The following is a 23,197-nucleotide window of genomic DNA, read 5'->3' on the forward strand; positions in this document are numbered from 1 at the left end:
CACACAGATTGATTTAATGTCTCAAGGCTCTTTATTCATCCACCACTTTGTTCCCATGACATCACCAAGTTCAGGCAAAGGGTGATGATGGTGAACGTGGAAATAGCCACAGCCTTCCCAGTTGCCCCCCTGCCTCTCACATCACCCCCTCAAGTCCATTCTTCACGTGGCCTCTAGAATGATGCAAAGGGCTGGTGAAGTCTATTCTCCACCTTCCTGTCTCATTTCGTCCCTGCCACTGCCCCTTGGCCTTGAAGTGTCCAAAGGCCAAAGTCGATGGGGAGCATCAACAGTGTCTGGCTGCCCGGGAGTGAGAGGTTACGAGGTCTTTGCTTGCTCCTAAGCCTGAAGCCTGGGGTCCCAGGGGGCTCCCTGACCTCCCACATCTTTTCCCAAGGGGCCTGGAGCCATGCTAGTGGTGGGAGAGGGCGAGAGCCTCCCCTCTAAGAAAGGAAAGAGGAGAGGAAGTGCCATTTGCGTTGTTTCCTCCTGGCTGTCCCAAAGACCTTTAAGCAGATCTGTGTTCGGCGTCGCTCACGGATGAAACGTCACCCTGGGCCACACTTTATAACTTAAAAGGAAAGTATGTTCCCTCCTGGAAGGTGCTAGCTAAGCGCTCTACAGGGAACATTCAGAACATCGAGTTGTTGTCTATGGGTCTGTGGAGAGTGTATCGACATGGATTTTTCTGCGTTCGCTACACGTAAGTATATGTTCTCGAAACGCTCCATTGGACAGTGGTCACCGCCCCCTCGACCCGGGTCCCTCCCGTCCCCTGCCTCGCCCCTTACATCACAGAACACTTCTGCTCTGCTGTCTGCTTCATTTCCGTGAAGGTGGCCTGGGCTTTTTCTTTTATGGTGTCCAAGTCCATGTTCTGGAGATTCTGGAGCTGCCCGAGAATAGAATCCTTGTCCTCTTCCTCCTCCTGGTCTTCGTCTACCATTTTCCGGAGATCTTCGGGCAAATCCACATCATCTCCAGCCATCTGGATTTGGTTCTCATCCATTTCACTCTGTGCAAAAAACACAAACGCGGAACTCGAGAAACCACGCGGAAGCAACCGCACCACCGAACAAACAGTAAAAGCAGCAGGAAGACCCTCCGCTGGGGATGAATGAAGCGAATGGCACGCTCGGCTGTGTCTCCGCGGAGCCTGGGCTCGGTAGCAATCGTGGGAGCTGGGGGTGGGGGGGGGGGAGGGGGCTGGTCGCCGTGCCCCTCCCTCTTTCGCTGCACGTTGGGCCGATCACGCGTCCCACAGCAGCGGTCCCCGGGCCCCGCAGCATCAGCATCATCTAGGAACCTGTTAGAAAGCCAAACTCTGGGGCCCCGCCCCAGACCCCCCCGAATCAGGAGCTCATGGGTGGAGCCCAGCCTTGCGGGTTTTAAGAAGCCCTCCTTGTCCTGCGGTGCCCGCAAAGCCGGAGAATCACAGACCAACTCGTAGACTCTGCCTCAGGGCGGCTTTGCGAGCTTAAGCAGTCTGTGACTCAGTGGCCCTGGCTGTTCCCACCCTGGAGAGTGGGGGGTGGGCTCACCGAGGCCTGACCGGGCTCCGTCACCGTAGCAACTTCTGCTTGACCTTTGACCCTTCCCCCTCTTCTGCTAGGCACAGAATCACGTCAAATTCAACCTCCCCCCCCTTCGCACCCGGAAGTACGTCTGCCACATAGCCCTTGGTTATTAAGTGAATCGGCTGTGTCACGGCTGGTACTCACATCCTATTGTGCTAACTGCGACCGTCACAGTTTGCCTTACATGGTTCCTTTTGTGACTCCACGAGGGGCCGTTCCGCAGCGGCGTATAGTGCGTGCCCCCCGGTCGTAGACATTCCTTTACCCCTTTGGCTGTGGGGCCTTTGTGTCTTAAGTAGAGAGAAAAATCCAAAGAAGAAGTTTCCCTGCGAAAGGTGAGGGTACTTTCTATGCCCAGATGGCTGTATCCGACGATTTCTGAGATCAGGTTGTAACAGGAGGCACACAGGGCGCCAGGGGCCCAGAAGATTACAGAGCATTAGAAAAGCGGATGGGAAAGAGCTCAGCAGACTTTGGGGCTCTCCCACCTTGTCGGGCGGTGACCAAAGGGCATGCAAATTCACACAAAGATGAAATGATCGCTTAGGCCTTTTTTTTTTTTAAAGGATATCTCTCTTTATTTGAGAGAGAGAGCGAGACAGCACAAGTGGGGAAGGGACAGAGAAAGAGGGAGGGAGAGAGTCCCAAGCAGGCTCTGCACCGTCGGTGCATAGAGCCCGACGCGGGGCTCGAACTCACGAACCGCAAGATCGTGACCCGAGCCGACCTCAAGAGTCAGCCGCTTCACTGAGCCACCCAGGCGCCCCACGACCTCACCGATGTGATTTTAGAAAGATTTTGACACCTGCAGCTTTCCCGGATGGTGTGAAGGTCAACACCTGCAGGAGACTATGAATTCCCCTCGCCTGGGTGCTGAGAATAAACGACTGTAAACAGACATCGGTTGTCTCCGGGTACAAAGAGCGAGCCAGAGTGAGGTGTATGCTCTGTGCTCCATCGGTAAAGTGGATTTCCTGGGCCTTCTCCAGCTCTAGGGCCCCGTGGCTCCCTCCGAGTTCCTTCTTCTGGTTGGGTCTCTGGGCAGAGAGACGGCAAGCCGGGTTTGCAGAGACGCTTGAGAGGCTGACGTGGGGTGCAGAAAGGACGTGCCCTTTGGGGGTACACCCTGAAGGCCTCTGGGAAGAGCCGCTCTCGGCCGCAGCCTCCCAAGGGCGAGAAGCCTCTCCCTGCACTTGGCCAGGCCTTGGCCCCTCAAAGCGCTTAATGGATTAATTAGTTCCTCGTCAAACTGTTGTGGGGATTAATTAGTTAGTTAATCCGCAGGGGCTCCCAGCCAGTCCTCCATTTCTATTTATTTTTTATTTACCTACTCTAGAAGTTGCCTTTCTTGCTAATTACCCTCTGGGCGTTTTTTGCGGGGAGGAGAGGAAAGGCAGGACTTCAGCCTGGCCGTTCTCAGTTCGTGGAAATACACGACCTCTCCCCTCTCTTACGCACCCCGAAATAAAATAGAGTGATTTGAAAAGGCTTTCCTGGGAATGCTGGCACCCCCCGCCCCTCTGGTTGGGAATGAGATTTCTGTGGATGTCACCAGAGTCAAAACTGGCTGGAGAAGCCGCTGTGGCCTGGAGGGACAGGTAGAGGGGGGACAGGGACAGGTAGCTAGAGGGACCAAAGCGGGGTGGGCTGGCCAGTGGGTGCTCAGAGAGCCGACCTGTTCATGAGGGCGGTGTTCCCTGCCTTCCTTTCACCCGGAGACTTCGTCATGCTGCCTCGGGGGGGGGGGGGGCGGGGGGCAAGCTTTGGAACAGATTTTCCTTCAGGGAGGACTTTCAGGTTTATTCTCTCTTCATTCCTCTTGCCTGGGGCAGGCCGAGCAGTGGTGTTCGACTTTGCCTCACAACTCACAGAGGGGCTCTTGATTGGCACCTTCTACCAAAGCGTTTCTCAAAGTGGGGTCTCCAGGCCAGCAGCCTCGGCAGCTCCCGGGACCTTGTTAGAAATGTACATCCCCCGGGGCGCCTGGGTGGCTCAGTCGGTTAAGCATCCGACTTCGGCTCATGATCTCGCGGTGCGTGAGTTCGAGCCCCGCGTTGGGCTCTCTGCTGTCAGCACAGAGCCCACTTTGGATCCTCTGTCCCCCTGTCTCTGCACCTCCCAAACTTGCTCGCTCTCTCTCTCTCAAAAATAAATAACCATTGAAAAAAAGAAAGAAAGAAAGAAATGCACATCTCAAGCCTCACCCAGACCTGCTGTGGGGGCGGGCCCAGCAATCTTCAACTTAGCAATTGCCCTCCCGGTGATTCTGGTGCATTGCTTAAGTTTAAGAACTCTCCTTCCCTTGAAGACAGGTCTGTGACTCACTCATCTACACATCTCAGAACCTAGCAGAGTGTCTGGCATGTAGACACAGACAGTAAATGTTTATTGAATGATTCAAGGAGCCTGTGGTCAGGGACTACAACAGCATTAACAATCCTTAAACGCACAGGTCTGCCTTGCTGTAAAGAGCTCTATTTTCATAGCTGCTGACTTGCCTTTCCACTCCCGTTGGGCCAGTGTGCCGGGAGGTCCACTGTTGGCTTGAGAATCAGATTGCCTGAGCGTGAGGGTTACCACCACCACTTACAGGCTGTGTGACCTTGGGCACCTTACACAACCTCTCTGAGCTTTACTTTCTTATCTGTAAATTGAGATTCTATTATTTGCCTTAGAATTGTAGAGGATTAATTAGATGACATCTGAATTATTAAGCAGTCAACCGGGGGTGGCTATTCATAAACAGGATAACTCCCAGGGGTGGGCTGCAGATTCGCATCGGATAACCGCGACTCCTGCCTATGGCGGTCAGCCTTATCAGAGCCCTTGCTCTCTCCGCACCTTCCCTCTGGCCTAGGAATGGCCCCCCGCTCTCGTTCCACAGTCACGTTCCTGGAAGGCTGGGCCTATTTGTTTCCCTTTCTGCACAATGTCTTCCGTTCTGGGAGAAAACTGCCGGGCTTCTCACCCTTTGCCAGACCCATGGGAATGTTTGTGGGAGCCGGCGGATGAGCACTGAAAGAGGTTCCAGGCTCACGACCAGCCCTCCGTTCCCCCCATCCCTGGCTCTGTCCCTCCCTGGGAACCTTGTGCCATCAGGTTCCCAGTACTGGACCTCCTGCCCTCCTCATCAGGCTTAGCAGGACCCAGCCCAGGAGCTCACCGCACTCTCCGGGGCACAGGCCTGTGGAAGGGGCCTGAGAGGATCCAGAATACATTTAGGCCGGGAATTCGGGGTCCCGGGCAGCCCGAGTGTGGTCTAAAAGAGGGCCGTGGGCTCTGGGCGGGCCTGTCTCTTTGGCCCTAGAGACTCTTCACCCCACGTGAAAGAATGAAGTCCAAGGGACAGAGGGGAGCCCTCTAAAGCATGGCGCCCAAGGCGGGTGGCTCCGATTGTCCAGTCTAAAGGGAGTATTCGGTGTCGTCAACGGCTATCGTCACCATCCTTCTAGAAGGACAATGCTATTGACCGTCTATCAGCAGCACGGTTGCTTCAGGTGACGATTCCAGCACTGGGATTGATTTCCTTGGGTAATCGACCAAGGGTAGGACAACCAGGTGGGGCCGGCAGGGGCTAGAGGACAAAACGAAGCCCTTGGGAACCAAGCCTGGGCCCCAGCCTCATTAGTGCTGGGTCCTAGCCACGTGAGCTGGCCCCAGACCTAGGACAGGCCAAGGGTGAGGGTCCTGTGTGTGAAAAGGGGTCTCCTGTGGCGGAATGACACGATTCCCCCCACCGCGGCCACCTATGGCAGTGAAAGACCTGGCTTCGAGTTCCTGCTTTGTCACTTGCCGGCCCCATGACCTTTCACAAGTCACCTTACCGCTTCCGATGCCCGGGGGAAGGGCCCTAGAGGATTACTGAGCAGATCGAAGGAGACGTGCCGTGACATGGTCCCCTAAGCTTCAAAGCCCTGGACGAGGGTGGCTGTGGTTATCAATATTTTTGAGAAAAATGACAGTTTGCTCTCACAATCCCTGCTGAAAGGGTCCCCACGATAAAGAAGGCACGGACAGTGACACAGAGCGGGGAGAGTATCGGCCCTGGAGAGAAAGATCCGGGCCAGAGCAAGCCATTAAGAAGAATAAATGAAATTTATACGGCGGCCCCTGTGCGGCCTTGTCTGCTGGCCTAATGAACCTCCCTGATGACGGGGCCTTGTCTGTAATCCAAGCAACGAATGGCTTCCACAGACTTTCTGCTGCCCACTGACAAATCAGCCTGGGGAGACCAGGGATATTTTGACACATCAAGGAAAGACAGTAATGCCTCCGCACACCCCCAGATGCAAGTTATAGACGGGATGAATCAGCTCCAGGCAGGGAAGGAGCCTGAGCCTGAGAACCACGGTGTGAATGAGTGAGTGAGCGAGTGAGTGAGTGAACCAGCCGACCATTAGGGGCCAGACAAGCTATACTTTACTCCCAGAGGTTCTGTCTCAGAGGTCTTCTCATTTCTAGAAATCTTATCAATTTGGGATATCGTTTAATGCAGTTAAAAGCTAATTATTTTTATGCCGGCTGGCCAGAAGCAGTTTTAATCTCTTGGTTTTTAACCAGATTTATAATCTTAATTGCCAGCGCTGAATGCCCCATTATTTAAATAGCCCCACACCCTGTGACTGATTTCTGACCTTTCCCTGAAGGCTCAGCACCACCCTGGATTCACGCTGCGCCCTAGATTTTGACAAACTGGCCTTCACCTTGTACCAAACTTGAGAGATACGTTGACAAACGATCGTATCTTCAACAGTTAACCGTCAAAAAGCTGAGCGTTCACCACATTTTTCCAATCTAGTCAATCAGGGGCGCCTGGGTGGCCCAGTTGGTTAAGGGTCTGACTCTTGATTTTTGGCTCCCGTCATGATCTCACGGTTTGTGAGTTCGAGCCCCACGTCCAGCTGTGTGCTGGCCGTGTAGAGCCTGCCTGGGATTCATTCTCTCTGCCCCTCCTCCACTCACTTTCTCTCTCTCTCTCTCTCTCAAAATAAATAAATAAACATTAAAAAATAATCTAGTCAATCAAACCTGGATATATAGCAAATACCTGTTTGATTCTAGCCAGGTTTTATTTTGGTTTCGGTTTGTTTCTTTCTCTTTGGTCTACACAATTCCAAACAGCTAAGATTAATGGATTTCTTTGTCGAGTTGATCTAACACTAGATGTTTCCATCTCTGTGAGGACCACTGGCTGCCAGTCTTTACAAACCTCCTCTTACTGGCCTAGGTATGAGTAGAGGGGCTGTACTGGCTTCTAGGCAAGGAGACAGCCACCCCTCGTTCCTGTCCTGCCGGAACCTGAGACCCTGGGGGAGCGGGGTATAGATTAAAGAGCACAGCCAGTCCACAAACACCTCCATGGAAAATTAAAGTGAGCATGGCCTGCTTTGCCAAAGGTAAAGGGGTATTCGGGCCGGACCAGGAGGGAGGGAGGCGTGAGGCCCGGGGGGCCAGACTCTAGCAGACCCACTCACTCATCCTTGTTCTGAGCATTTGCCGCTGAAGGTCCGAGCCAAGTGTATGTTCTATCCCTTAGAACAGTGGTTCTCAACCCTCCCTGGGCCGCTGAATCCCGTGTGACACCTAGAAAAATGGCTAGCACCCACCCCCAGAGGATTGGCTCCAATGGTCCGTGGCAGGGGCTTTGACGATATCATTTGTTAAATAATTTTTTTAAATGCTTATTTTTGAGAGAGAGACAGAGCGCGAGTGGGGGAGGGGCAGAGAGAGGAAGACACAAAGGCAGGCTCGGAAGCAGGCTCCAGGCTCCGAGCTGTCAGCACAGAGCCCGACGCGGGGCTGGAACCCACGAACCGAGAGATCATGACCTGAGCTGAAGTCAGATGTTTAACTGACCGAGCCACCCAGGTACTTCCAGGCGATAGCATTTTTAAAACGTTTCCCGGGGGATTCTCGTATCTGAGCAGCGTGGGGGATCTTGTCTGGGGTTCGCTAGCTGCTACGTCCGTTGCACCAACGTCTCCCCTCCTCAGCCACTTGCACAGAGGGTGTGGATCTGACTTCTTCGGTCGAAAGTGTGCACACATATAGGACCCATACGGAATGGGAATTTCTAGACACCAACTGTGTGCATCTTCCACTTCTATCCCTTACGAGGGCATTGCCGAGGGGCTCAAGGAGCTCCTAAAGGTCACCATCCAAGCCTCTCATTTTACAGAGGAGGAAACTGAGGTCCGGAGGGATAAAGAAACTTGCAGAAATGTCATTCAGCTGGTTAGGGGTTAGCAGCCTGCACTGCTGTGGCCGGTGGGGTCACATGGGCCTGGGGTCTTAGCTTGCTCTGCCATTTACATACAGGCGGTGTGACCTCGGGAAACCCCTCTTCCTCTCCGCCCACCGCCCTCCCCACCAGGGCTCCCATCCGTGAAGGGGAAATAATATCTACCTCCCTTACAGGGGTGGGGGCTGTCAGGATCACTGGAGAATGCCGGCATGGCAGAGTGGGGTGTCCCACATTGCCGCTGTACCCGTGTCCCCTGGCTCTTTCTCGCCTTCCCCATGTCCCCGCAGGACATTCAGTCCATGGCTCTTTCAAGGGCACGAGTAGATGGAGCAAACGGAGCTGGGACAGGATGGGGAGGAGAAGGAAGGGAGGGCCCCTGGCCGGCCCTCGATGCCTCCAGCCCCACCCCCAGAAACAGCTGCTGGGGAGCAGGGGGGGTGGGGGTGGGGGTGGGGGGGTGGGGGGGGTGGTTTCCGTGTCTCAGACCCTGCTGGGCAGCCCAAGGGCTCCGGATCTGGAGGAGGCGGACAAAGGAAGGTCCACAGAATCCTCTCTCTTTTTAAGAGGCAAATTTTAAATTCTGTTCTGTGTCCAAGGGAGCCTCCAACGTGACATTAGTCTAAAGATAAGTCCACCGATAGATTTTCTTCTATCTTCACCTTTATTCAAAATGAATGATGCCCTGAATAGAGCAGACCAACACCAGGTGTAACCAAATCATATAGCTCAGCAGGGGGCACAACATTATTTTTCAATGACTAACCTAGATTGACAATTCCGTTAATAGGATTAGGGTTCATTGTGGAACTGTTTTCTCTTATTAATTTGGCTTGACTTACATATACATTTTGAACTGGCTAGGGAGAGGGGCGCATTTGTTTTTAGAAAGCATCGTGCTTTCTTTCAAACGCGTTACTTCCCCTCTTTGCAGACGTGTGGCATTTGGATTATAACACGGACTTTGTACTTTATACAGTTAGAATGTCTAACCCAGACTTGTTCTTTTCAGGAAGATTTCTTTTTAATGTAACTCTTACAGCCGATAAATTCTTTCTGCTGTTTTCGATGCTTGGTTCTCTGTATCTTTTCCCCCTTGTTCCCAATAACATCCGACGTTCGGCAAACATTTCGTGTGTGTAGGCGTGTGTGCACGCGCACGCGTGCACAATTTCTACACGGCAGGCACCGTGCGAGGCGCTGCGGACAGAGATGAACAGCTCAGCCCCTTTGTTAAAGGGCACACAGTCCAGCAGGGGAGACTACCCAGGGTGGTAAGATCACGTAAGAGACGTGCACTCGGGGATGATGGGAGCGCGACAGGAAGGGCAGTGGGGAGAAGAGGGTCACAGAAGTTTCTAGAAGAAGTGGCACTAAGACCAAAGTCTTACACGGGAAGGAAAGGGGTCGCGGAGAGCAGAGTGGAGGGAGCAAAGCAGGAGGAAAGTCCAGTCCGAGCAGGGAGTTGCAAGAGACGAGACCGGAAAGACAGGAGCCACTTAATGGCCTACAGGGCAAGGGATTGGGACTTGATTCTCGGAAGTTAGGATAAGGCTTTTTTTTTTTTTTTTTTTTTTTTTAACCAGGGGAGAAACAGGGTCAGATCTGCATCTTGGAAACCTCACTCTGCCATGTTGAGGGGAAGAGCCACTGGTGAGCTGTTGTAGTAAGAGAGGTGAGAAATGCTGGGGCGCTTCAGTCGGTTGAGCGTCCGACTCTTGGTTTTGGCTCAGGTCGTGGTCTGGCGGTTGGTGGGTTTGAGCCTCGCATCGGGCTCAGTGCTGACAGAGTGGAGCCTGCTTGGGATTCTCTGTCTCCCTCTCTCTCTCTCTCTCTGCCCCTCTCCCACTTACGCTGTCTCTCTGACTGTCTCAGAATAAAAAGAAAGAAGAAAAGAAAGGATGAGACCTGCCCTTGGGGATGAGCTGAACCTGGGGAATTGGCTGGAGGTGGGGGGCGGGGGGTGGCGAGGGGGGCGTCGGTGGAGATGGGGACTCCAGGAGGAGCAGCTCTGGGGGAGAGCTGGCTGGTCTGTTCTGGATATGAGCCACGGGCAGACGCGGCAGGGAAATGTAGAGACAAGAGGTAGGCCGCAGGAATGGCTTTGAGAGTCGTCCCACACAGACAGCTGGTCGCTGAAGGCCACAGCAAGACGCCGTCCCCTGGCCAGAGTGTGCGGATTCAGTGGGAAAAAGAGCAGACCTGGAATCTTCCAAAACTGGGGGGGGGGGGGGCGGGGGGGAGGGCGGCAGACAGGGGAAGGCTAAGCCACGAAGAAGACACAGGAGAAACCGTTGCAGCGCAAGGCCTGGGAGCTGAGGAGAGAGAGGGCTTCCAGAGGAAGCGCTGGCCGAGGCGGCAGGAAGGGAAGAGAAACACAGAGGTGTCCCAAGAAAATGGTAGAGCCGCCTGCTGCGTCCAGACAGGCTACCCAGCATCCGAAGGAGGAAGGTTTCAGCGGAGCTGTGGGAACCAGCGACTCGGGGAAGGTACCTAGAAAGGACTGTTTGCTCAGCAGGTGCTAGCTGCTTGTTTTCCTGGGGAGAGATTTGCCCTTCTTTCTAAAGGAGAGACAACGGAGATGGAAAAAGGACACCCCCTGAAGATTCAGGACAGGGGGTGATCAGCCAAGCGAGACCCAAACCTAACGCGAGCATCATGGATTCCTGTGGGCGCCAGGAGTCCTCGGGGTACCTGTGATTTGAAAGCCGGAGGACGTGTCCACAGAGCGCACATGCGGGCAGTTTCTTATGAATACCTCGGATTCCTGCAGTTTGATCACTGCGCTTATTTGCTTCTGTGATTCCTGCAATCATCGTCCAGGGCGCCGGGGGGGCTCAGTGGGTTCAGCGTCCGACTTCGGCTCAGGTCACGATCTCGCATCTCGTGAGATCGAGCCCCGCGTCGGGCTCTGTGCGGACAGCTCGGAGCCTGGAGCCTGCTTCGGATCCTGTGCCTCCCTCTCTCTCTCTGCCCCCTGTCCCACTCACTCTCTGTCCCTCTCTCTGAGAAATAAGTAAGCATTAAAAAAGTAATAATAATAAAAGGGGTCGTCCCAAGACCCGGGTGCAATAAATGGCATTGTCATTAGCAGTGACCAATGAGCTGGGAGAGGAGGCTTTTTACTGTGCCCTGGGGGGCTGGGCCCACATTCCTCCTTTTCCCAGTCCACATTTCCTCCCCCCACCAGTCAGCAATCAGTGAAACTCTTTCACGGGAAACGCCAGCCAAATAGTTGCTTGAGAAAATACGGTTCTAATTCCAAAATGTGACATAGTTATCCTCATTAGATCTGACAGCTCCCGGGAAGACATTTTCCTCAAATCTGCTCTCCGTTGGGCCTTGGTGAGGGGAAGGGCCCAGAACCGCCTCCTGCTGGCTGTGTGACTCCTGTGCCGGTGACCCTGGGGAATTGTGAATGAGGCACCCAGGGGGCATCCCTCGTTAGCTGGAAGACCTAGTGAATGTATCCAGCTCCCCGGGGACTGCTAATACCATTAGAATGGCTGCTTACCCAATATGGACTTTATAAGACAACACGGGGCTTAGCAGTCTGCACCTCGAGGGGAGGGAAAGGTTGTTATTAGGAGCTCAGGAAGGTCCTGGGGCCTCTTGCTTTCTGCCCCGCACTGCTTTCTTGTTGGACGGTTGTGTTCGTTCTCAAGGCCACCCTCCTGGGCGGAGATACGGTTTCGAGACGGTGGAGGGAGCATGGGACACAGAGAGCTCTGGGTAGAAGAATCAGGAGGCTGGAGGTGGGTGCGGCACAGTAAGAGGTGTGACCTTGGGCAAGTCCCTTGATTTAAATGAGCTTTATGATTATGCAGTGACATGGGCTTTTTCAGATATGTGAAAAATAAGTTTAATAAAAATAGAAATACCATTCAGACACTAGGGTCAAGGAGCCGAGTAGCAGGGGCGGTCCAGGAGCCCACACCTGCTCCAGAAGGAGAGCTTGGACAGGCGGGAGGTGTCCCACACCCGGAGGTTATGGCTAATTGTTAACAACAATGAATAAAATCCTACAATTGGTGGGATTTGTCCTTACCGATGTCTTTTGATGACCTTTTTTTACAGTCGCCATGCCCTGCCTTCCATCCCCAGGACTTATAACTGGGAAGTTTGTACCCTTTGACCACCCTCACCCATTTCACCCGCCCCACCCCCACCTCTGCCCACCTCTGGCAACCACCAATCTCTTCTCTGTATGAGTTCTTTTTTTTTTTTTTAGTTTTATTAAAAAAATTTTTTAATGTTCGTTCATTTTTCAGAGAGGCAGAGAGAGATAGTGCAAGCAGGGGAGGGGCAGAGAGAGAGGGAGACACAGAATCCGAAGCAGGTTCCAGGCTCTGAGCTGTCAGCACAGAGCCCGACGCGGGGCTCGAACTCATGAACTGCGAGATCATGACCTGACTGAGTCACTCAGGCGCCCTCGAGTTCTTTTTTTTTTTTTTTTTTTTTAATTTTTTTCAACGTTTATTTATTTTTGGGACAGAGAGAGACAGAGCATGAACGGGGGAGGGGCAGAGAGAGAGGGAGACACAGAATCGGAAACAGGCTCCAGGCTCTGAGCCATCAGCCCAGAGCCCGACGCGGGGCTCGAACTCACGGACCGCGAGATCGTGACCTGGCTGCAGTCGGACGCTTAACCGACTGCGCCACCCAGGCGCCCCACGAGTTCTTTTTTTAAAAGATTCCACATACAAGTGAGATCAAACAGTACTGTCTTTGTCTGACTTATTTCACTTAGGATAACACCCTCCAGGCCTATCTATGTGGTTGTAAATGGAAAGATTTCCATTTTTTAGAGCTGAATGATATATATGTACACACACACACACACACACACACACACACAGCAGGATGGCTGGTTTTAATTCAGTACTTGGATAAGTAATTAAGTGAAGTGATCAAGATGCCAAGCCCCACGAAGAGGATGTACATAACGATTAGGGGGTCTGTTGCCCCGTCTCTAGCCTGGCAGCTCCTGGCCGGGCCTCCCCTGCGGCTCCAAGGGTGTGGCGCTGGCCACCGGCCCCTCATTCCTTTCCCTGGGTCACTGGACACACTGCCGTGGCCTGGAGCTTCCCCAATCACAGCGATGCCCGGGGGTTCCAGAGCCTCCTTGCTCCTCATGGGAACATCCAGGAGATAAAGACCTGAAACTTCAAGCCCCATTATGGTTTTGGGGTGGCATTCTAAAGGTTCCGGGAGTCCTTCTGCACAATCAAGGAACACCTAAGAGTTACATCCAGCCCCGAATATGGAGCAGCCCGGGCCCCTCCAGATAAGTTGGCCTGGTCCAGTAGAAGAATCCAAGCGTGGCTTTCAAGGCCCAGGGAAGGACTGCCCCCCACAGTGGTCATTTCCCCAACGTCAGGGCTGAATATTCCAATTCCTTCTCCTCGCCCTCAGTCACTGGCATTTCAAAATCCCTCTCCATCCTGCTGACCGCGGAGACGGCTAACACCAGTTTGTCTTCTGGCTCTCTGTCCTGGCGCACCGCGGGAGGATCCCGCTGCTCGGACACTCCCCTCCCAGCCTGTCCCCACACGGGGCCCCTCACGGGCGCTTGCCACCTCCTGTTTAGTGACAGCTGCTCCTTGGAGAGCCCACCAGGCCCTTCCAGGGGCGCCAGCACAGCAACCGCTTCACAATACAATGCACAATCTGGTCCTTAGCAGCAACCGAATAGACTCCCCCCCCCCCAAAAAAAAAGTTCACGTCCATACATTTATTTCTGTCTCCCACCGCCAGAGTCCCTGCTACAACCCACAGACCGCGCGGAAGAACTGATCAGAGCGGCGGGGCTGTTCCCTGCGGCTGCGCGCGCGCGCGCGCTCTGCGTTAGGGACACCAGGGGGCGCGCGGGGCCCGGCTCCTGTCACCAAAGGATTTGGCCGCTGTGCACGGACTGGAAGCTGCCGGCCAGGGGCTGATCTCAGCCTGGCAAACGCGTCTGTCCCCCAGCGCTCCCTTCTAACCCTGGGCAGGGGATCGGGTCCAGAAGGCCCGCTGCGCCCCGAGCCCGGATGGGGCGGGTGCGAGGGGAACGTGTGACCTGTAACAGCCACGGGAGACGGAGGGGGTGTCCAAGGGTGGGGCTGGACTTCACGGGGTAAGGTGCCGCATCGACGTGGGGGCGTTTGTCACACCTGGCGACAACGGGACAAAGCGGAAGAGGAGAGCGGCGGGGTTGTATGATACATTTTCTATTGATTACTGTTTTATGGGCAGTGTAATTGGGTTGGAATTTCCACGTGCTGTGTGAAAAGCAGGCAATTGTCCTGCTGGTATTTTTAGCATTTTTTCACACCACAGGCCTATCCTCGCAACGTTGTGCAGCATCAGTCCATTTTCACAAAATGCAGCCATAATATCAAAGAGGCCCAGGGAGGCCCCCATCTGAAAGCAAACTGCAGGGAAAGAGTACGTGTGGAACGCTTTCAAGGGATATTCTCATCTATTTCTTTGGATTGTATTTGGAATTTAGCAGCGGCTCCCAGGTCCCGGGTGAAGCCATCAGACGACCCAGGAGGGGGAGAGGCCGGGTGTCTGCCGGGCTTTGGGTGGGATTCACTGAACTCCTGAGCAGTACAGGCCGCCCCCAAAGCCTTCACGCAGGTTTAAGCCACAAAGCTGCGCTTAAACTTTGGGGACACCTCGAACGCTGAGAGTAGCGATCGCAGAGACCTTGGGGGGCCAGAGGGAGCTGTGCTCAAACCCTTTTGTAAGGCACGCTTTTTCGTGGCTGAGAGGCCGACGTTCCCATCCCGGTTGCGTCGGTCAGTAGCTGTGGGTTTTTGCCAAGCTACCTGACCCTCCCCCCCCCTCCCCCCCGGGGGCCGCAATTCCCTCATGTCTAAAAAGAGACAGTGACATTAGATTCTTAGGTGAGCTCAAAGGTCTTTCTCAGGGTCGAAGAAAAAAAATCAGGTGGGGTCTCACACGCATTATACATTTGAAGCAGCTATGGGAAAGGGGGATATATGAGCCTTGGTAAATCACTCAATGAAAGATCCTGGGCTCCACTGTTGACAATTTGTTGACTTCTTCTCCCTCCCGCATCCCACCCCCAGCTGGTTTCAGGGAGCAGAAGCCTGTGCAGGTATAGTCACTGCCGCTCCCCTGGGCCTGATTCTCTCCAGAGAGGATATGAATGGGCACATTTCGTGGCTTATAATTCTGTCCTCTTTTTATAGCTTTTGTTGGGAGAGGCTCTTGTCCCAAGGGATAGCGTGACTCAGGGATCTGGGAATTATTTTTTCTTTGAAGACTGTCAGGGCCATGCTGCTGAGCCTTGCGTGAGGTGCTCATCCCTGAGGCTCTGGAAATGAGCAAGGCCGCTGAGACCTCCGTGGGGAGAAAGCAAGCAGAAGCTCAGATTCTTGACCTCGAGTTGTTGCACCGTTTGCACATATCAGTGTGCTTCCTCGAGGTCTCTGAGACCCCCAGCTCTTATTAGGAAGACATAAGACTTCTGGGCATAGAGATAATTACAGCAAAATAAGAGCTGTCCTCTGCTGAGCTCTTTCCATTAGGCAGGTGGCTGTACGAGGTCCTTTACGTGATATTAGCTCAGACAAAGACTTTGTGAAGCAGGTGTCATTGTCTCCATTTTACAGATGAGGAAACTGAGGCCCAGATATTTTAAAAAGCCATCTGAGGTTGCACCGGACTTAAAACCCGGTTCTCCTCAAGACGGCCAGTGCTGTCCCTGGAGCTTTGGATAATCCACTAGACAATGGGAGTGGCGGGGACCGTGTCTAGTGCCCCACTCTTCCAAGATGCAAGCACAACGCAAAAAAGCATGAGGCCGGAATCAGGGAGGCAAAAAGCAAAGACATGCTTTTCAAAATCCGATGGTTGCTGTGAAAATGTTTAAATCTCACTGTGAGTTTTCCTTCCCTCTGTGAGAGCAGAACATGGTTCCTAGGGCATCTAAGGGGCCAGTCTCCCCCACAAGTTGGGGCTAAACTTAACTCTTGGGTGACTTCAGCACTGACCTTGCAGGGACAGCCAAGCTCTCTCTCCCCCTTCGATTAGTGCTTGTAGCTTCTGAAGTCAGTTTTTGGGGGACCCGCAGGGGACCCGTGGGAGCCGTGCATCTGAGCCTGCCGTAACATGGCCACACATTCTCTTCCCATCCGTAAACCGGGACTTGACCAGAATCTACAGGCGTTCGTTCTCACCGCCAGCACCGAGATGGATAGACGCCTAGTGCGGGGTGATGACATCACCTCCATAAAGAAGGAAGAGACCGTTCCTTTGAAATACAGGCAGACTATGGTGGAAGGTCTTGGGCTCTGCCTTTCCTGCCTGTGTGGCCTTTGGCAGGACGGACTGACCTTCTCCATGCTTCTGCTTCCTCTACCATAAAACGGAGGTGATAATAGAACCACCCCAGAGGACTGTCTGAGGATTAAATGGGTCGATATGCACGCAGCCCATAGAACATTATCATGTGACACATTATTTTGTATTATCAAATACCAGCGATATTAAATACCAGTGATTATGTCCTCCTTGTGTATTTACACAGAGAAGTTCTATAATCTTTACATCAATTTACATAAAAATAGCATTCGTGGCTTTTAGCTCCATTTGGTTGAGACAAAATGGAAGTTTATAGGGGTGAAATGACTGGAATCTACTTTTCATGAACTCCAAGTTCAATGCTCTTTCACGACATCAAACACCTCAACGAAGACAAACAAATGTGTGTGTGTGTGTGTGTGTGTGTATTCATGAATGTGACCCTTTGCCGATAATCAAACATTCTCCATGTGCTAGTATCTCAGAAATAATTGGATGCTTACTGTGTATCGAGCGTCTCACCTTTGGGAGCCTGTACTTTTCTCTGAGATGGACTCTGAGGCATGCCCTCTCTGCCTTTTTTTGTGTGAATGCGGCATCTCTTTCCATCCTAAAAGTAAAAGAATAGAATAAGCCATCAAAGGATAGACAGAGCTACGGACATTCCCACCAGACGCGGAGATAAACCTTCCTACGCCCCCAAACATCTGCCTCTCTTTCTATCATTCTACTATCATAACTCACTGCAGACCCCTAAATCCCAACAGCAGCTTGGTTCTGGGAATCTCTTTGGGATGCAGCCCAGAGAGGGGCAGAGTGGTTATGCCTAGTGTATGGTTGACCTCAAGGTGCTGCTCTAGATACGACTTGGGACCACGAACATCAGAATCACCTGAGTGCCTGTTAAGAATGCAGCTTCCTGGGTCTGATCTCACACTGACTCCTCAGAATCCCTGGGGGCGCAGATGAGGGGAATGTATGTTTTTAACAAGCTCCCTGAATGATCCTTCTTCAAGTGAAAACAGCGTCGCAGAATCCTGGGCTGGGGGGTCCTTAGAGGCACATGGGATTTAGGGATCTATAGAAAGCCATTTCCCTTCATTGTCACCCCTTCTGGACCCCAATTCTTGTACAACGTTCCCTTCCCTGTTTGGAAGGAGGCATTCCCAAATAAGGTAGGGTAGATTTCCATAATGCTCGGGGACCACCTACTTGGACTTGGGATTATGCTGGTTTGAAATGGACTCCCTTGCTCAGGATGACCTCGACACAAGCAGCCAGCTTTGGGGAGGTCTCCAAAGCTCACAGTGACTGCCTCCCCTCCCAGCTGCCCAGAGATGGGCATCACTAGGGGCTAGATTTATACGCCGGCCCTGCTCTCTGACCGTATTGAATTGGCCCAAGCTGAGTAAATGAAATCTTTTCTCCGGGATCTCTGGGACTGAGAAAGACACATTCGCAGTGTGGCTGGAACAGGTGAACTTGGAGGCCGTGGGCCACCATTGTCCCCAGTCCACCCGGTCTGGGTGGCCCAGGGGGAGCTGACCACTGAGAAGAAAGAACAGAGCAGCCATGAAGCCACAGGAGCAACGGCAGCAGCCAGGAAAGAGCTCGTGGCTGGCTTCCCACCTTATTCTGGTTCCTAGGTTAAGGCCCGTGTGAGGCCTGGCGGGGTAAGGCATTATTTGCACGAAAAGGAATTCTGTTTTCATTTTCAGGTGGCTAAATTGGCTTCTATTTCTTCCCTTCACGTTTGGAAATCATCTTAACCATCACACAGAAGGGGGCCTGAAGGAGGGGCTGATCTGAAGCCATCCGATTAAATGACTGACCACCGGGCCCTGGGCACAGGCCCTCCCTGAGCTCACTGCCCATCTCCAAAGGTTGGGCCCAGGGTGGGCACCCGACAACACAGGCTTCCATATTCTGGCTTTGGAGGGGGAAACAGGATAAGTGACTTGCCCGAGAGATCCGCGAGCCGGGGCTTGGGCAGAAGCAGATCTTTTTTCCCCAGTATTTCACTATGAAAATTTTCAAGCGTACAGAAAAGTCGAAAGCGTTTTACGGCGAAACGCGTATATTCGCCATCTATAGTCTACAGTTAGCATCTTACTATACATGTTTGATTACACACGCATCCCTGTCTCTACCCGGTCATTTACCCATTTTATTTTTTGGTACGTTTCAAAGCTGTAGACATCGGTACTCTTTCCTGCAAACACTTCAGCACGCAGCTGTGCTTTTGTTGGTAGTTCTTTTTTTTTTTTTTTTCCTTTAAGTAAAATTTGTCTACAATTAAGTGCACAGACCTTGATTGCTGGTGAATTTTATGTGGCAACTTGACTCGAGACACAAGGTGCCCAGATTAAACGTGGTTTCTGGGGGTGTCTGGGAGGGTGTTTCCAAAAGAGATCAGCACTTGAATTGATGGACTGAATAAAGCAGATTGGCCCTCCTTGGCATGGGGGGGGGGGGGATAGCATCCAATCCATGGAGGGCTTGACTAAAACGAAAAGGCAGAGGAAGGGAGAGTTCTCTCCTTCTCCGTCCGTCTGCTTGGGCCGAGATCTCAGTCTTCTCCTGCCCTTGATTAGGACTTACACCATCAGAGTTCGGAACTTTCCCAGGCCTCCAGCTTGCAGACAGCAGATGGTGGGACTTCTCAGCCTCCGTAATCACGTGAGCCAATCCTGATAATCAATCTCACGTACCCGCATATACCTGTGCGTGTATGCGTATGTATGTTTCTCCTGTTGGTTCCGTTTCTGTGTGTAACCCAAGCCCCTATTAAGACATGAAAAACGTTACTATCACCTGAGAAATTTCTCTCATCCCCAGCGAATACCTGCTCCCCAGTCACTGTCCTTTATCCACCATAGATTGGTTTTGCCTGTTCTAGAACTTTTTATAAATGGAGCCATGTACTATGCCTTCTTTTGCAGAGCATAAAAAACTTTTGAGGTCCATCCAGGTGGTGGTATTTAGCGGTGGATTGTTCCTTTTCATTCCTGAGTGCATTTGTCCTATAGGAATATGTCATGTTTGTTTATCCATTCTCCCGTGAACGGACTTGCAGTTTGGCCAACATTTGGTATTGTGTCTTCTTAATTTTAGCCATTCTGGTGTGTGTCGTGGTACTTTAGTGTGATTTTCATTTTCATTTTCATGATGACTAATGAGATCAGGTGGGGGTTTTTTTGTTTTTTTGTTTTTTTTAATTTTTTTTTTTCAACGTTTATTTTATTTTTGGGACAGAGAGAGACAGAGCATGAACGGGGGAGGGGCAGAGAGAGAGGGAGACACAGAATCGGAAACAGGCTCCAGGCTCTGAGCCATCAGCCCAGAGCCTGACGCGGGGCTCGAACTCACGGACCGTGAGATCGTGACCTGGCTGAAGTCGGACGCTTAACCGACTGCGCCACCCAGGCGCCCCTTTTTTTTTTTTTTTTTTTTATGTACTATTTGGCCATTTGTGAATCTTTGTGAAGTGTTTGTTCTTTTGCCCATTTTGTTTTGTTTTTATTACTGAGTTGTAGAAATTCTTTATGTATTCTCGATCCCAGTCCTCTGTCAGATACGTTTTGCAAATATTTTCTCTCCGTCTGTGACTTGCCTATAAATATTTTCTTAATGGGGTCTTTTGATGTACAAGAATTTTCAATTTTGATAAAGCCTACATCATTTTAAAATTTTATGGCTATTGCCTCCAGAGTCCTGTTTAAGAAATCTTTGCCTACTTTCAGGTTGCAAAGATACTGTTTTTCTCCTAAGTGCTTTATGATTTTAGCTTTTATATTTAGTTCTGTGATGCCTATCAAAGTTCGAGTAACAAATGGTCACACAGAAATACTGTACCACAACAAAGGTAAAGGGACATTTTACTATTGAGAGAGATGGTGGGGGGCTGTGGGGGGTAAATGGACTGTTGTTGCGTTCTAGGTGATGAAGCTATTGAAAACTCAAGCAACAGGGGCGCCTGGGTGGCTCCGTCGGTTAAGCGTCCGACTTCAGCCAGGTCACGATCTCGCGGTCCGTGAGTTCGAGCCCCGTGTCGGGCTCTGGGCTGATAGCTCAGAGCCTGCAGCCTGCTTCCGATTCTGTCTCCCTCCCTCTCTCTCTGCCTCTCCCCTGCTCATGCTCGGTCTCTATCTCAAAAATAAATTAAAAAATTTAAACAAAGAAAAAAAAAAAAAGAAAACTCAAGCAACAGACCGGAAGCCGTGCCTCTTGCCAGAGGGAAGCAGGCTGGCCCCATTGGCCTGCTACCATTTCTTAAACTGGGCGACTACATAAATGGATGATATTCACACACACACACACACACACACACACACACACACAGCCACGTAGTTGGCAAATAACCCAACCCACGGGATTGACCACACCATTCGGGCATTCTGGCCTTTTCTCTATCCAGACAACTTAGGGACACCGGGACATGAGTTAACACACAAATGCCGAGTCTGTGACCGGGCCTGTTGCTTGGACGTCTTAAATGATTATTTCCATGATCAGATGTCTGGTCTCAGTTTCTGACAGGTTGCTTTGTATTAGCTCACTTGAGCTGAGAACATTAGGTGCGACTGTTCTACTTCTGTTTCTTCATTATCCTTGTGTCATGTTTGTCTGTCTCCACAACCCCCCACCCCCCCGCCCCCCACCCCCCGCCGCAGGCGAATCTAGCCTACACTCTAGGGGTGCTTTTCTTTGGTCTGAGCTTCATCTCAGTGCCAATACCGTGGTGGCAGTGGCGTTTATTATTATTTCTTTGACTTTAATTAACTGCAGAGCCCAGCATAATACATTCTAGGTAGTTTATAAGCTACGATTTCTTTCAAAAAAGAATTCAGTAGACAAGGTTTCCATTAAATGTAGGCCTTTAGGGGCGCCTGGGTGGCTCAGTCAGTTAAGCGTCGCACTTCGGCTCAGGTCATGATCTCGCGGTCCGTGAGTTCGAGCCCCGCGTCGGGCTCTGGGCTGATGGCTCAGAGCCTGGAGCCTGTTTCCGATTCTGTGTCTCCCTCTCTCTCTGCTCCTCCCCTGCTCACACTCTCTTTCTCTCTCTCAAAAATAAACATTAAAAATAATAATAAATAAACGTAGGCCTTTGTCCTTGGTAGTCAGGTTCCTCTAAGTCATTAACCTTTCACCTATAATCATCTTAGCAAAAGGACTTAGGCAACTATTCCGTAAGGGATCGTTAGCAAAAGGGCCAGGATGGCAGCAAGAGATACTCTTATTAAATGAGAAATTCTTTTTTTTTTTTAAATAGGCTCCATGCCCGATGTGGGGGCTTGAACTCACGACCCCGAGATCAAGAGTTGCATGCTCTACTGACTGAGCCAGCCAGGCGCCTGAGAAATACTTTTACTAAATACTTTTTTAGAAAAATGGGCATTTAACTTCAAGCTCGGGCTTCAATTCTTTGTTGTTATTGAGAGTCTTAAATGGATTCTACCTTAAATTCTAAAAAAAATTACAGGGGCGCCTGGGTGGCGCAGTCGGTTAAGCGTCCGACTTCAGCCAGGTCACGATCTCGCGGTCCGTGAGTTCGAGCCCCGCGTCAGGCTCTGGGCTGATGGCTCAGAGCCTGGAGCCTGTTTCCGATTCTGTGTCTCCCTCTCTCTCTGCCCCTCCCCCGTTCATGCTCTGTCTCTCTCTGTCCCAAAAATAAATAAACGTTGAAAAAAGAAATTTTTTTTAAATGGTTCTGTCTAGGGGCACCCGGGTGGCTCAGTCGGTTGAGCGCCCGACTTCGGCTCAGGTCATGATCTCACAGTCTGTGATTCGAGCCTTGCGTCGGGCTCTGTGCTGACAGCTCGGAGCCTGGAGCCTGCTTCGGCTTCTGTGTCTCCCTCTCTCTCTGTCCCTCTCCCACTTGCGCTCTGTCTCTCTCTGTCTCTCAAAAGATAAATAAACATTAAAAGCATTCAAAAATTAAAAACACCAAAACCATTAAAAAATGGTTCTATCCATCCAACTAATCATCTATAAGCAAATGTAACAAAATGTTAACTGTTGACCTTTTTCGGAGGTTTATATGGATATTCGTCATTCTGTTCTACTTTTCTGTAGCTTTAAAATCTTCATAATAAACAGTCCGCAAAGTTACCCACAGTCTTTGGGAAGCCAAGTCTTAGGACATAATCGCCATGTTGTGCTTTCTAGCATTTAAAAAAAGATTAAAAAAAAAAAGATTGTGCTGCGTGTGCCTCTTCCAGGAGCAACGCTTTCTTACAGTTTGAAAGCTTTCTACGCGCTAGGAGGGCGAGTTTGGGCAAGACCGTAGAGACAGGCTCACAGTTCGTCATCTGAGCACTTCGGCTGAGGCTAATTAAAACGAACCTTGACCAGAGCAAACGTTAAGCCGCTTTAAGAACGACCCATAGATTCATTTATTATTGTTCACTGCCATCCCTACGGGTAGGACACAGTAACCGCTGAGGCTGGGAAATCGGTCCCCGAACAGAACATTCCTTCCTAAGGCTAGAGGCAAACAGCACGAGAAAAGGCGTCTAAAAAAGCAAAGGCAAAGAAACCGGGGAGCCCGAAGAAGGTACGGCCGGAATTCATCGCTTTAGGCTCTTAAAGGGAAACGAAGCCACGCGTACTCACTTCTCCTCAATCATTTGCTTTTGGTACTCCTCATATTCCTCTCTAGTCATGCCTTGAGCTGCTGCAGGATCAGAGGTCCCTCCTTCTTCTTTTTTTTCTTCAGACCCGCCACCAAATCCTAAGTTCTTTACCTGGTTGCTGATCATAGTTTTCATAAAGAAAGCCATCGTTTCTGCTCCAGAAAAATCAAGCCAAAACTCAGGCAGAACGCGAAGGCAAACGAACAAGCAAACAGAGACAAAACTCTCCAGATCTCAACGACGGCAACACGTTCAAGAGCGAGGGACTCTGCACAGCCTCATCTGCTCAAGGGCATGATGGCAGGGAAGAGCGGTCCTCGGGCGGTAAGCTGGATTAAAGAGATGAACTCCTTAATACAGGGAGGCAGATGGTTCAGATTACTAAAGCACACCATCGGATGCAACCGACCACTTTCTGAATTAATACA

General features: G+C 51.4%; 1 protein-coding gene across 1 annotated transcript; it reads right to left on the minus strand.

Annotated features, from left to right (window-relative positions):
• Nucleotides 1-8: 8 nt before the first annotated feature.
• On the minus strand, nucleotides 9-23,197 carry CPLX4 (complexin 4). The gene is made up of 3 exons (XM_045457642.1): nucleotides 22,750-23,197; nucleotides 16,657-16,744; nucleotides 9-1,015 (listed from the first exon to the last, which is right to left on the minus strand). Exons 1-3 carry the CDS (start codon nucleotides 22,914-22,916, stop codon nucleotides 788-790), a joined length of 483 nt encoding a protein of 160 aa, XP_045313598.1. The 5' UTR covers nucleotides 22,917-23,197; the 3' UTR covers nucleotides 9-787.

The sequence above is a fragment of the Leopardus geoffroyi genome, chromosome D3 (genome assembly GCF_018350155.1).
Source record: "Leopardus geoffroyi isolate Oge1 chromosome D3, O.geoffroyi_Oge1_pat1.0, whole genome shotgun sequence".
NCBI classification, from domain to species: Eukaryota; Metazoa; Chordata; class Mammalia; order Carnivora; family Felidae; genus Leopardus; species Leopardus geoffroyi.

What these genes read in the sequence shown, in the direction of transcription:
- CPLX4 (XM_045457642.1), bottom strand. Translation starts at nt 22,916, where the DNA reads ATGGCTTTCTTTATGAAAACTATGATCAGCAACCAGGTAAAGAACTTA. An exon ending in AAGCAAATGATTGAGGAGAA is followed by an intron (nt 16,745 to 22,749) that starts GTGAGTACGCGT and finishes TTTTACTTTTAG; the next exon opens with GATGGAAAGAGATGCCGCAT. An exon ending in AAAAGTACAGGCTCCCAAAG is followed by an intron (nt 1,016 to 16,656) that starts GTGAGACGCTCG and finishes TTTTTTGCACAG; the next exon opens with AGTGAAATGGATGAGAACCA.